At 41.9% G+C, this 14,773-nt stretch overlaps 1 protein-coding gene across 12 annotated transcripts in view; it reads left to right on the top strand.

The window, feature by feature from the left end:
- Positions 1-14,773, top strand: part of LOC119650566 (sodium/hydrogen exchanger 7) — a 136,920-nt gene that overhangs the window by 79,595 nt on the left and 42,552 nt on the right. For all 12 annotated transcript variants that reach the window (XM_038053376.1, XM_038053379.1, XM_038053381.1 and 9 more), the window contains exons 2-3: positions 3,520-3,644; positions 3,715-3,903. In XM_038053376.1, the coding sequence (XP_037909304.1) occupies positions 3,520-3,644; positions 3,715-3,903 (314 nt within the window). The remainder of the gene's footprint in view (positions 1-3,519; positions 3,645-3,714; positions 3,904-14,773) is intronic.

Genomic DNA, 14,773 nt, shown 5'->3' with positions numbered 1-14,773 from the left:
CAACGAACTACGTATTTTTAATTTATATTTCCTATTTTATACAATTTTTACCTATACTTAGTAGGCCGGTACATATGAGTTTACAGTATTTTAGAGAAAATATTACATAGTAGGCAATGATAAGTTCACAGTATTTTTAGAGAAAATATTACATAGTAGGCAATGATAAAGTGGATAAGTTTACAGTATTTTACAAGAGGATAAAACTCTTTAAGGGTGAGTACGCGATGGAGGTTTTCGTGGATGTTGAAGGAGTGTTTCCCAACAAAATGGTGATGCTACCTAACAGCAGAAGCAACGAAAGGCTGCTCCCCAGGAGGTGTGGTATTGCCACTACTGTGGAGTATGCTGATCGGCCCAATACTATGCGAATACAAAATTCGCCGATACACGCTCAAGCTTATGCTGATGATGTGGCTGTGCTTCCCTTGTTCGCGATCCCATAACGGTATGTAGAAATATACAACGTGCCATTGATTTGATAGACAGTTGGTGGCTGAGGCATGGACTTTCCGTTAATTCAAGAAGAGAAAACTGGATGGGCTTTGTCTTCGAGATATGAGGGGTACAACCCTTCATCTCTCCGAACAAGTGAAATATCTGCGAGTCACTCTAGATAAAAGCTTCTTCAGAACAAACATATAGAGGTAAAGTTGAAAGGAGCTCTCACAGGCTATGGGCGGTGCAGACAAACCTTTACCTCGACATGGAGACTCAACTCGCATGTGTTAATGTGGATAAACGTTGCAATCATTAGGCCGATGTTCGTTTATGCATCCGTGGTGTGGTGGGTTAAGGTGAGACAAAAAGTTTTCACCGTAAACTAGCCGCACTGAAAAGAGCTGTGTGTCCGGGTATTTCCAGTGGCAGATCACCACATTCGCATTACTCAATTTCCAACACCTTTATATATTTATTCAATGCACTGCAATGAGAGCAGCTCAAAGACTAATTTGATTAAATCTACGGGAAAACAGCGGGCGTGGCGGCACAGAGTTTTGGAATATTTACTGGCAGAACTGAATCCAGTTCTTAGAATGAGTTCTGATTTTCGGGTCCCCATACGCGGTTCAAATCTTACTGGTGACAGGGGTTTGTAATGTGATTTGACGCCGGATACCAGTCGACTCTGCTGTGAATGAGTACCTGAGTCAAATCAGGGTAATAATCTCGGGCGAGTGCAATGCTGACCACATTGCCTCGTATAGGGTGTCCTGTAGTGTACGGTTACGGTCTTGAATGAAGTGCTCTAACACACTTCAAGGCTCTGATCCAATATGGATTGTTGCGCCAACGATTATTATTATTATTATACATCGGTTTGGTAGAAGATATAAAGTTACCTTTAAACGTAGAGAGAACTGGTAAGTCCCAGAAGAATGCGTGGCGGGATATACGGGAGCTGGAGTCAACCTCTGAAAGAAAAACGAGAAGTGGGCGTTTCCTTTGGGACAATATGAAACGGTTTTTCAAGCTGAAGTGTATGCATTCCTATGGAAGGACACGCGGATCGCAATCTGCAGTGATAGCCAGGCTGTGTTGAGAAATCCTTTGATCACTTGGTAAAAACTATAAACGGTTCCTGAACAGGAATCCAGAAACCGTTTAAAGTTTATCTTTAGGTTCAATATAGTGAAACTGCTCTGGGTATCTGATTACTGTGGTGTAGAGGGAAATAAAATCTCGGATGCCTTAACAAAAGAGCATTCAATCTTCCCCATCGCAGGACCGGAACCAGCAATTGGATTATCAGTAGCATTGCCTAAAGCTGTCTTCATAAACTGGGAGCAAGCTTTTCATAATGATAGGTGACGGAGCCTAAATGCTGCTAGGCGTACCAAGCTTTCCCTGTCAGAACAAAACATGCATACCGCAAAGTTTATCCTGTCGAAAAGCAGGAATACTTGCAGGAGTAGGAGTATTGTGTGCATTCTGACTGGCCATAATTCACTAGTTGAACATATGTTCAGAATAGGAATTATTCAAGATGGTACGTGCGCCTTCTGAAATGAGGAAACGGAATCCAGGGGAAATTTTCTATGTGCTGCATTCACACGCCTGTGGACGCATCAGAAGTCAGATTTTTGATGCCGATGTGCTCCACTTATAACCGGCAGTATTATCCACTAACGGAAATCCTGCAATACATTAACTTTTGGGTTTTTATGAAAAAATTAGCAAAATTTTATGTGTCGAAAAATTTTGCACCGCACTATTATTTATTGCAACTTAGGACGTTGAATATCAATATCTAACATCAAATGCATATACATTACGGACGACGTACAAATCGGACAGCTAGCTGTGCACTCAAATTTTCTTACATGAGAATTATACAAATCTTTTCATACCTGAAGCGCCGAGTTTCCAATTTTCAATTTATTTATATTGAATCTGTTTTAAGTGAATTTCTGTATGTACTCGCTAAATAATGATCATCTCTGACTGTAAAGTCACATGATACCCCAAGTGAACTATTATCGATATAATACATATTACTTCCCAGAGCAATTTACCGCAATGTTCTCCGTCCTGTCGCTCTCTATGGCTCTGAGTGTTAGCCGACTATAAAAGACAATGAACGGCGTCTTACAGTAATAGAGCCGAAGATGTTGCGTTGGACTAGTGGCGTGACATGTTTTGATCACATCCGAAATGGGGATGTCCGCGATCGATATGGAGTTGCCCCGATCGTGGAAAGAATGTGGAGAGAGATAGAGAGGCGTCCTCGATGGTATTGTTCAGTCACTTCTTTTTTAAGTTTTATTATATTGTTTCGAATACAATTTCTAGTGAGCGTGATTTTCTTATGCTTTCTTTATATTTATTATCAAAAATGATTGATTAAAATCTATCACTAAGTAGGCAAAGTACTATAACAATCGCAAAAAGATCACTTTTTTATTTAGTGCTTACACCGCCGCGGTTGGAAACAGAAGAGACCGACTTATTTCCATGCGGTCCTTACTGTCCCAACCAACGGCATTTTTCCGCCGCTAATTCTCCACTCCCCGGGTGCGTTCCGAAAATGAGCGAGTGGAGAGTTTCGCATCATCTACCCGTCCGCATCCGCAACATTCGAAATAAATTTCGAATGCTGCAGATCCTGCCGCGCCACAGTATGGTGACGTAATTCGCGCTAACGAGTATTCACTTGCCAAGATTGGTCTGAACATCGAGGTTGATGGATGGGGATTTAAAAGCCTCGCGATTGCATCGAGATCAGGCATTTGATAGAACCAAATGGAGAAACCGATCACGAGGGGCCGACCCCCCGTGTGAACGTGACAATGGCGGAAGAAAAAGAAGATAGTATATTAGAGAACGAGTTAGTTGTGTAAGAGGGTCTTAAAAATAGTGCAAAACTGCCTTGTGTTTAAAAAAAAATTAAGATTCACATCAAGTTAAATAAATATAAACAAAAGGGCAAACTGTTTTAAAATCAAATTCAAATGGAAGCTCAATTATAATTTAACACTGCATAATCGGGAAAGTAAATGAACATTTGTTTGTTTGCAGGTCTTATAGTAGGAGCAATTATTCGCTATGCTGGGACGACAACCCCTCTTATTCACCTATCCGTGGAACCTGAAGGAGAATCCAAATTCAATCAAAGCCTTCCACCTGATACTTTGTGGTTAAAGGTACTTCTCATATTATTATTTTTTTTATTTATAGTCTATATGAATAAAAAATATACTGAAAAAATATCAGTTTCCAGTGCACCACGGTGTTGAAAATAAAGACCCGCTTACCAATAAGACGTACGCTTACGTTTTTCGAGGTCAAGTTGTTGATCTGGAGGAGAACGAGATAGATTTGAAAGCGACATTTGATCCTGAAATTTTCTTCAACATAATTCTACCACCGATTATTTTCCATGCCGGATATAGCTTGAAAAGGGTAAGATTTTATCAATTATGTAATCACATCAGTTGATAGTTTTATCGATATAATAAGTTTCTTTTTTTTCGAGTTTTACACATTATTGCGAATATCCTTTAACGTATAAATTAACAATAACAATCGTTGCTACAGTACACTGTAGGAGGCAATGTGGTCAGCATTGCGCTCGCCCGAGATTATCACCCTGATGTAGTATGACGTCATCATGACATATCAATTCGTCAATATCGCAACCAAGTGAGGTCATGGAATAGGAGGTCGAAGGGAAACATTTCTTTTTAATTTTTTAGTAATATATATATCAATTACTCGAGACAGGCATATGTATGTATTCATATGTATATGTAAATGAAGCTTTGGGGTAGTGCCTAATTCAGATAGATATATTTGTACATTGAACAAGCGGTATTCAACACATGTACTTCATATACATGTGTATGCTTTTGCGCAGGAAGTAAATCGAAAATATGTGTACGATCAATTTATATTCGTGTCTACGTCAGTCAGATTTACGTATTTCTTCTAGCTTGAAAAAAATATGAGGGAATATTTTGGGTTTTTAACCATATACAAATGGAAAAATGTGCGTAGAAAATTTCTCACATAAGATGAACACAAAACCTTTATACCCGAAACGCCAGTTTTCGGTATTCCGACTTGTTTGACCAAGCTCGCTTCCAGCAATTACTAATTGGAAAATTCCATTCGCCTGTAAATATTACATTGCTCTAATCACAATCGATATTTTCCTTGGCTCGCTGACAGTGGAGTTTTTGTCATCGTACCCTTGTGAGAAATATCGGATTCTCGAAGTCTTTGCCTGATTGTGTTTAATGACACCCTAATGTTCTTTTTCCGTTATTTTTTCCCTCGCTGTATCCAAAGATAATGTTGAAAACTTCCTCAAAAATTCGATGATGGCCTTGTTCTGTGCTTTAATAATACTACTACTTGACCCTCTTCAGGTAGATCATCGACATTACTATCAGTTTCAAATCCTGATTACCTCCTCTTTATCTTTATAAAATAAGGAAATTATGGTGTACACGTACCTAATAAACACATTGTATAATAGCTACCATCATCATCAACAACGGCGCAACAACCGGTATCCGTTCTGGGTCTGCCTTAGTAAAGAACTCCAGACACTCCGGTTTTGCGCTCATGTCCACCAATTCGATATCTAAAAGTTGTCTGACGTCCTGACTTACGCCATCGCGCCATCTCAGGCAGGGCCTGCCTCGTCTTCTTTTTCTACCGTAGGTATGCTCTTATAGACTTTCCGGGCTGGGTAATCCTCATCCATACGGATTAGATGGCCCGTTCGACTACAACTAATTGAGCCAAATTCTATTCATAACGGTCGTAGTATCGCTCATAGAATTCTTCGGAGGATTCTTCTCTTAAACCCGGCCAAGGGTAAGCAATTTTTTTTTGTAAGAACTCCAAGAGTCTCCAAAGAATACACGAGGACTAGTAAGATCATTGTCTTGTAAAGTAAAAATTTGACTGTATGGTAAGACGTTTCGAGCGGAACAGTTTTTATAAGCTGAAATAGGCTCTGTTGGCTCCAAAAGCCGTGCGTGGATTTCATCCTCATAGCTGTTATCGGTTGTGATTTTCGACCCTAGATAGGAGAAATTATTAACGGCCTCGGAGTGAGTTGTAGCTCCTATCTTTATTTTTTTCGTTTAATCAGTGCGGTTCGATGTTGTTCTTTCTTGGTTCGTGGCGCTGACGTTGCTCGTTCTGGATGAAGGTAGACTGTACATCTCGGGTTGTTCTTCCCATAATGTCAATATCGTCAGCGTAGACCAGTAGTTTGATAGATTTGAAGAGGGTGGTGCCTCTTGCATTGACATCTGCATCGTGGATCACTTTCTCTAGGGCCAGGTTAAAGAGGACGCATGATAGGGCATCACGTTGTCTTAGACCGTTGTTGATGTTGAATGGTTTTGAGAGTGATCCTCCTGCTTTTACCTGGCATCGCACATTGGTCTGGGTCAACCTACGCCGCCTTATCAATTTCGTCCGGATACGGCATTCTTTTATGGCTGTGTACAGTTTTAACCCAGAATCGCTGTCATAGGCGGTCTTGAAGTCAATGGAAAAACATCCGCTTTCTTTTAAATCAGTTTACTGTCTGTCTCTCACACCCATTTTCTCAAAAGTGTGTAGTGAGTTACATAGTTCTTCGTTGAGTTTAAGGGAGGTCCTCATAGATGCAAAAGAGGGTGTACCTTTTTTTCAGCAAATATTGTCATGTGGGGAATCAGTATTTTAATACTTTTCTAAGCAGATATTAGTTTTGGATTGATTGCAAAGGAGAAGAGTGCGAGCATTCGAAATAAGTCAATTATTTCATACTCTTCCCAAAAATCCGACACAAATTATAGTGGGCCAGGCACATGGTATCTAGGCCTCAAACCCCTTTTTATGTATGAGACAGATAATGCCTCTTTGCCAGTCGCCAGGCATTGATTTCCTGTCCCACACCTTGAGCGCAACCTGATGAACCACTTGGTGTAATTGGTCGCCTTCATATTGCACCGTCTGTTTCTTCTATACTTGGTGATGATAGTATTTGTCCGTCGTCTTCAGTTGGCGGGACCCCCAACTCGCGGTTGATCAGTAGTTCAACAAAGTACTCAACGCATCGCTCCAATATGCACAATCTGTCGGGGCTCAGATTTCCCACTTTGTCTCAGCAGGATGAACATCGAGGTGTGTAAGGCTTCATCCTGCTGACTTGTTAATTTCCGCGCCTGGTGCGGTTGCTCCCTATACTTTTCTAGCTCACAGACTTGTTGGCTCTCCCAGGCTTCCTTTTTCCGTCTGTGAAGTCGCTTCTCCGCTCGTCGGAGTTCGTGACAAGTCTCCGCTCCCGCGCCCTTTGAGAATGCAGCATTACTCGGTTTGCGGCATTCTTCCGTTCCGTTGCTAGCTTCCATTCATCGTCAAACCAGCCGTATGTTTGTCGCCGTATTTATGATAACGTTCTTCAGGTGATTGTGGAGATCATTTGTTGATGCTTCATCTCCAGGATACCTGTTGACTGCGGTTATTGCGGCATCCATTTCTCTCTTGTAGGTGTTGCGGGAGGCTGTGTTGTGGATGGCTTCAGTTTTAACTGTCACCCGATTGTCAGATTCTGGGTGGTGTTGTTATTCAAGCTCGGAGCACCATGCCAACGAGATAGTGATCCGAGTCTACATTCGCCCCCCTATATGTTATGATCTTCATCAAGGCTGAGAGGTGTATATTTGTGGGCCGCTTTCCGCGCAAACCAGGTACTTCCAACAACCAGTGTGACACTGCTAATTGAGTAATCCGCAGTCCGTTATCATTTGTATTTTGGTGTAAGCTATGGGAGCCAACGTATCGCCTGAATACGGGCTCCTTCCCCACTTGGGTGTTAAAATCCCTAAGTATGAAATAATAAAAACTTGTTTCTTTTTCGTTGGTGTGAATATTTATTCTTGTAAGTACCGATATTTCGGGAACCACTTGTTCCCTTCATCAGTGCTAACAAGAACTTGTTACACACAAACGAAAAAGAAACAACAAGTTTTTATTATTTCAGATAATTAATCGTTGGAAACACCGCATAATTTCATTCATATCCCTAAGTACGATTTTTATAGCATATAGAAAAATTTATATTGTAACAACGCCACAAATTTTGTCGGTGCAAAACATCAATTCTTCCACTGGCCAAGAAGCTATATTCAACACTTGCAATAGCAAGAGAGTAAAATTCAATTTTATTGCTCCTAGATTTCCCCACTTTGGAGGATTGTGGGAAACGGCAGTTGAGTCAGCGAAACATTTATTATTTAAGTCAATAGCAACTGCATCGCTCACTTATGAAGCGCTGGAAACAGTTATGGAAATCGAAACGATCTTTGGCCACTTATTGATTGGAAAACAGCTCAAATCGAGTTGAAAGTTGCTAAATCATCTAAAGCATGAATTCTGGAAGAGATGATCACGCGACTATTTGAATTTCAGTATCGGTATAAATGGAAGAAGGAATATTCACCGAACGTTGAATCTAGCACGATGGTGGTTATGAAGGAGGATAACACTCAAGTTCTTCAAAAGAGAACAAGGCTTACAAGGGCGATGATGGGATACACCAAAAGTTTGGAAACGACAAATTCACAAACCAACATTGCTACGTAAAGAATATAACTTGAGGACGAACGAAGTTCAAGAGGCTGTCGAAACCGAAGAAGAAGAAAATGAAACGGATTATATCTAGTCCAAGTATCTGTGCTGTTCTGGGAGCATTGATGATTTTGCCCTTGGCGTTTGGAAGTTTGGTTACTGGTTTTAAAGGCATTGCTTCAATTAAATTAGTAACAACGGAATGGAAGCTGATCGCATACTATGAAGAAGAATTTCAGTGGAAATCCGTATAAATCCCGTTGATCATCCAATTCGCACACAAGTGAAGAACAATGAAGCCAATTGTTGAAACTTCTCAAAAACCAAACATTAGTGGTCGACGCGAAGAAAAACATTATGAAGCAAGGCTAGGTTGAGACAAAGGAGGGCTGCGGCTAATTAAAACATCGTATTAACGAAATTGTGGCTAGGGTCAGATACAATGATCAAAACTCATACCAATCGAAAATATTCCACTTATGTCACTATCCATTTAGATGACGTTGATGGCTTCCAGTCTGCGAAAGATGCAATCATCATTCGACGACGTGTTAACCGGGGGAACTTGCTGCCATACAATTTTCATCATTAAACTGCCACTTGTCAATCAAGAATTCTTTGATTATTTATCAAACTTGCAGTCAGTTTATATCCAGATTAATATTTTCTAATGAATATGGGATAATTGAATTCATGTGCGCGGTGGGAGTTTTCTGTACTCGCGCATTCAGACAATCTACCGCAAAATTTTGGACTTTCAAATGAGGCATAAAAATCAGTGGATTGTATCCTTTAAAACATCAGTACGAATAATCGCAGTATGTGGGACCGAAATTCTACAAATAATCATCAAGGACTCTGCACCCTAAGATATAGCCTTCTAACTTCTTCTTTTTCTTCAGCCTTTGTCCCGTTCACAAGCGGGGTCGGCTCGTCGTGATCGCCTTCTAACTATCGACATGATACCGCAACGGGTACCATCTAGTCGTCCTATTTCGGTTTCGTCATGCTATCACGCAGGTTGCGATTGCGAAATTCAGGTTTTTTCAGTGCACTGGGGCACAACACTTTGGTTTGGGAGTACGGACACATTTGGCGTGGGAACTACCAGTTGCGACAGTTACGGGCGACAATTCACTCAGAAAGAACGCTTGGCAGATACAATTGTGTACCGGACGGGGAAAACGTGTATCAGTAATCCAAATTCACGAATTTTCTTGGTAGACAGGAAGGCAACTTTTAGCCAGCAAATCGTTCCAGGGTACAACAATTTGATTCCCGATTTTATCATAAAATCACACAAAAGTCAATTCAAGTCCAAACTTGCGATTATCGCCAGTCACCAATTTATAGATTAAATTACAAATTTTATTTCGAGTTGTCACAATCTCGGCAGATGCTGGATTTTACCTAATACTAGCACTAAGTGCCAAGCATTTAGACTCGGACGATCCTAGCTACTTAAACTATAAAGAAGGAAAGAAGGTGGTGGTGGCCGGTGTTAGGTTAATCGGAGAATCCATCGGGAACTCCCCGCATCATCAAGCACGTATGCAGAACGATGTACTCCTGCATGGTTTGAACCAGACTGTGTGAGAGTCCTAGGACATCAAGGGAAGCCGTGAAGGATTTAGGTACAATACCTGTAGCTGACAATATTACGAGAACTACAACCACCCGTTCACTTCACTACACGTATTTCCGTTCGATATTGCTATTATGGGGGATAGCAACAACAATAATATACGCGGAGCGACCCGTCTTGTCAACTAACAGTAAGTCACGCTTGTTGTGCGAAATATGGCGATCACTTAAAACTTGCCGGTCCCAATACATGCTGTAAACAGAATTATCAAGTACTGCTTGCGGCTAATATCGGTAAACCTGATATGTTCCCGTGATCAGCCCATGCTTGCATGCAAGGTTTTGATGGATCCCCTTACATACAGCATTATATCTGTCGGTCGATTCACTCTTGGTCGATGTTTCAAGTTAAGTGGCGTCAGTGCACCCAGTGAAGTGATAGCAAATACATTTAATGCGCTTATTTGATTCTTCCCCGAGACATGCGATTTCAGTGCCAGCTTTACTCGACGCAGGAATTTGGACAGTAGAGTATCCTTCAGATCGCCAATGCTATCTCCGACATGCGGCTCGTGATGATCTTTGCGGATGGCTTGGATTTGACATTTGTCCAATCCAAATTCAATCCGAATATAACGGCTAAACATGTCTACTATGCGGAACAGTATACAGCTTGATGTCATCTATGTACATCAAGTATATCAGCTCGCACTTAACACGTAGGCCATATTTGATTGCGAAACCATGCCCTCTAGCATCGTTCAGTAGTCATTAGAGGGAGTTCAGTGCCATTCAAAATCAAAGGGGACTCAATGAATCCCTCTGGAAGATAATAATAATAATCGTTGGCGTAACAATCCATATTGGATCAGGACATTGAATTGCGTTAAAGCACTTCATTCAAGACTGCAACGGTACACTACAGGATTGCAGTACCCTATACGAGGCAATGTGATCAGCATTGCGCTCGCCCGAGATTATTACCCTGATTTGAACTAGTTGCACTTGTCAGCGCAACTGAAGTCGAGGAGGCAATAAAATGGATAAAATGCGGAAAAACCACAGGACCTCACAACATCGCATCTGAGCTTTGGAAAGCGAAGAAGTGGGACCCAACACTATGGCTCAGTGAATTCTTCAATCGGGCTATTCGGAAAGTAGAACACCATCTGACTAGCAAGAAAGTACCACTGTTCCAATATGGAAATTGAAAGGTAATCCAGCAGAATATTCAAATTACCGTCCGATCCGGTCACTTTCACATACCATGAAGATTTTTGAACGCATTCTTGACAACCGTATTCGCGAAATCGTTGAAATAACCGTGAATCAAACCGGATTTGTCAAAAACTGCGGAACTACTGACGCAATACACACTGCGAGGTTACTCATGGAGAAACACCGTGAGAAGCATCGCCCTCTTTACATTGCATTTCTGGATCTAGAAAATCGTTTGACCGTGTGTCATACAAACTCATCTTGTATGCTTTACGACAACACTTAATGCCAGAAGAACTTGTGCGCTGGGTTCAATTGCTCTACCACGATCCGAAAAGTAAAGTTCGAAGTATGGCGGGTATATCAAAACCACTTCGTGTCTCTATTGGTGTTCATCAAGGAAGCGCTCTCTCACCACTCTTTGTTCTTGCTATGGACACCATCACACGGGACATCCAACGTCCAGCGCCCTATACCCAGCTTTAGGCAGATGATGTTTTCCTAGCATCTAATAGCAAAAATGATCTCGAGCAACTTGTCCAAAAATAGAATGATTGCCTCATGCAACACGGTCTCAGATTGAATCTAAACAAAACTGAATTTTTGACGACCGATTCCCATGAAACAGGCATGAAATGAGGATATCCGCGATCGTTATGGGGTTGCACTGATCGTGGAAAAGTTGCGAGAGAGGCGTCTTCGATGGTATGGTCATGTAATTCGTGCTAACGAGAATTCACTTGCCAAGATTGGTCTGAACATCGAAGTCGATGGTAAACGACCAAAAGGCAGACCTAAACAGCGGTGACTTGATACGCTAGATGGGGATTTGAAAGTCTCGAGATTGCACCCAGATCATGCATTTGATAGAACCAAATGGCCAGATCGTTCACGACGCGCCGACCCGCTTGTGAACGGGACAAAGGCTGAAGAAAAAGAAGAATCACCTGAAGAAGGTTATCATCAAACATACTCAGCGCCAGCCGCAAAAAGGGTCGGGACAGCTGGTTTGACGATGAATGTAAGCTAGCAACGGAACGGAAGAATGCTGCATACCGAGTAATGCTCCATTCTCAAAGGAAACGGGCACACGCGTAGACTTACCACGAACTCCGGCGAGCGGAAAAGCGACTTCATAGACGGAGAAAGGAAGCCTGGGAGAACCAACAGGTCTGTGAATTCGAAAAGTACAGGGAGCAACCGCACCAGGCGCGTCACTTTTACCAACAAATCAGCAGGATGAAGCCTTACACACCTCGATGTTCATCCTGCCGAGACAAAGAGGGAAATCTGATATTTTGTCGGCATATTGGAGCGATGCTTTGAGTACTTTGATGAACTACTGAACAACCATAACATGGGCGAGTTGGAGGTCCCGCCAACTGAAGATGACGAGTAAAAACTGCCACCACCAAGTATAGAAGAAACAGTCCGTGCAATTCATCGGCTTAAAGATCATAAGTCGCCAGGAGCCGATGGAATTACAACCGAATTGGTGAAATATGGAGGCGACCAATTACACAAAGTGGTCCATCAGCTTGTGCTCAAGGTGTGGGACAGCGAATCAATGCCTGACCACTGGCAAAGAGGCATTATCTGTCTCATACATAAAAAGATATCACATATCACAATGCAGCAATTATAGAGGTATCATGTTGCTGAGTACCATCTATAAGATATTCTCCGCTATCTTGCTAGGCCGGACAGCCCCATATGCCTAGAACATCATTGGCTCATACAAAAAAGGCTTCACTCCAGGAAAATTAGCAGCAGATTACATTTTCCCTCTGCGGCAACCAATGGAAAATTGTTGGTATGACATCAGTTGTACCATTTTCTCATCGACTTTAAAGCCGCCTATGATAGCAAAGCCATGGTTAAACTGTACACGGCCATGAGCGGTATCCCGACGAAATTGATAAGACTGACTAGGCTGACCCTGACCAATGTGCGAGGCCAGATAAAAGCAGCAGGATCACTCTCAAGACCATTCGATATCAACAACGGTCTACGACATGGGGATGCCCTATCATGCGTCCCCTTTAACCTGGCCCTCGAGAAAGTGATCCGTGATGCTGATGTAAATGCAAGAGGTACGATCCTCTTTAAGTCCACCCAACTACTGGCCTATGCTGACAATACCGGCATCTTGGGAAGAACCACCCGAGACGTACAAACTGCCTTCATCCAAATCGAGCAGGCGGCCATTGGGGCGAGATCTTGGGCTGCACATCAATGAAGGCAAGGTAAACTATATGGTGGCAATGTCGGCACCGGGGACCAACCAACCAACAACATCAAACCGCACTGGTCAAACTGGAAGGATAAAGATAGGAGACTACAACTTTGAGACCGTTGATAATTGTTTCTATCTAGGGTTGAAAATTACAAACGATAACAGCTACGACGATGAAACCCGCGCTCGGTTGTTGACAGCCAACAGAGCCTACTTCAGTTTCCAAAACCTGGTCCGCTCGAAACGTCTCACCATAGGGTCAAAGCTCTTACTGTACAAGACAATGATCTTGCCAGTCCTCAAGTATTCCTCCGAGACTTGGGTTCTTAGCAAGAAAAATTGCGAACTCTTGGCCGCGTTCGAGAGAGGAATCCTCCGAAGAATTTTTGGCCCCTTACATGAGGATGGACGATTCCGTAGCCTACATAAGGACGAAATCTATGAGCGATACCATGACCGTCCGGTTGTGGATAAAATCCGGCTCAATAGGTTACGGTGGGCGGGTCACTTAATCCGTATGGATGAGGATGATCCAACCCGGAAAGTCTATAAGGGCAATATCTATGGTAGAAACAGAAGTCGAGGCAGACTCTGCCTTATATGGAGCGATGTCGTAGGTCAGGGTGCCAGACAGCTTTTAGGGATATCGAATAAGTGGACCTTGGCCCAAAATCAGGATGTCTGGAGTTCTTTACTAAGGCAGACCTAGACCGGATACCGGTTGTTCCAACGTTTATGGTGATGACAATGATTGTATGCGTGAGAGTTCACAGTTCCCACCTCACCCAATTTGGTGTCAATCGCTAAAACCATCTCCATATATGGGAATGGAGGCCGTACAATCTTTTTAAACTGGATATAGTAGTGTGACGTATCAAATAAAAGGGCTCGATTAGTACTTTTCGAAACTGATATTGGGTGAAATATAGGAGAGTGAGGGCTCAAGATGTATGCTCCACAATTGTGACAGGTCTCATTCTCAGAACGTGAATAGTGCACCTATGCAAAATTGAGGCCTCAAAATACATCACATATCGTATATTAGAAATTTACCCGAAAATCACTCTTAAATTTATGGTACCATTTTATGTAATAATATAATACACAATTTTGGACAGTTTGAAGAAAATCCAACTATTATAAACAACATTACAGAAGGTCAAAATTTTGTTTTTTTACGTGAGTTCGTCAAACCCATATGAAAAGTGGAGTTGGATATCTCAAAGAAAATTTAGAATTTTTAACTATGCACGAATGGCGAAGCGTGCAGAGGAAATTTCTCATACAAGATGCAGTGAACTAAGCTATTTAAATAGTTCGGATTAATACCCTTACCCAATGTTGAAGTGCGATATAAAATTGTTTCAAGCATCAAAGCAAGCTAGATAGGGCATTCCACAGTTCGCGTTATCGAATGTCACAAGCTCCAGATCCGCCAGTGTCGTTCATCCCGTTGACTTCTATGGTTCCGAGTGCTCGTCGGTTACCGAAGATGATGAAGGGCGCCCCACACTATTTTTTTTGTAGGTGCAATATGGGCTGAGTTATAGTCGGTTAAACGTAAATTCATAATGGTTTAAAAAAATAATAATTTCAAGATCAAATAAACTAAATAGGTAACTCTTAGTGGAAACTCATCTACAGTCCTTTTAAAGTGCT

The sequence above is a fragment of the Hermetia illucens genome, chromosome 3, assembly GCF_905115235.1.
Source record: "Hermetia illucens chromosome 3, iHerIll2.2.curated.20191125, whole genome shotgun sequence".
Lineage (NCBI taxonomy): Eukaryota > Metazoa > Arthropoda > Insecta > Diptera > Stratiomyidae > Hermetia > Hermetia illucens.
The sequence above is the reverse complement of the archived record's forward strand: the minus strand, read 5'-3'. Positions and strand labels throughout refer to the sequence as shown.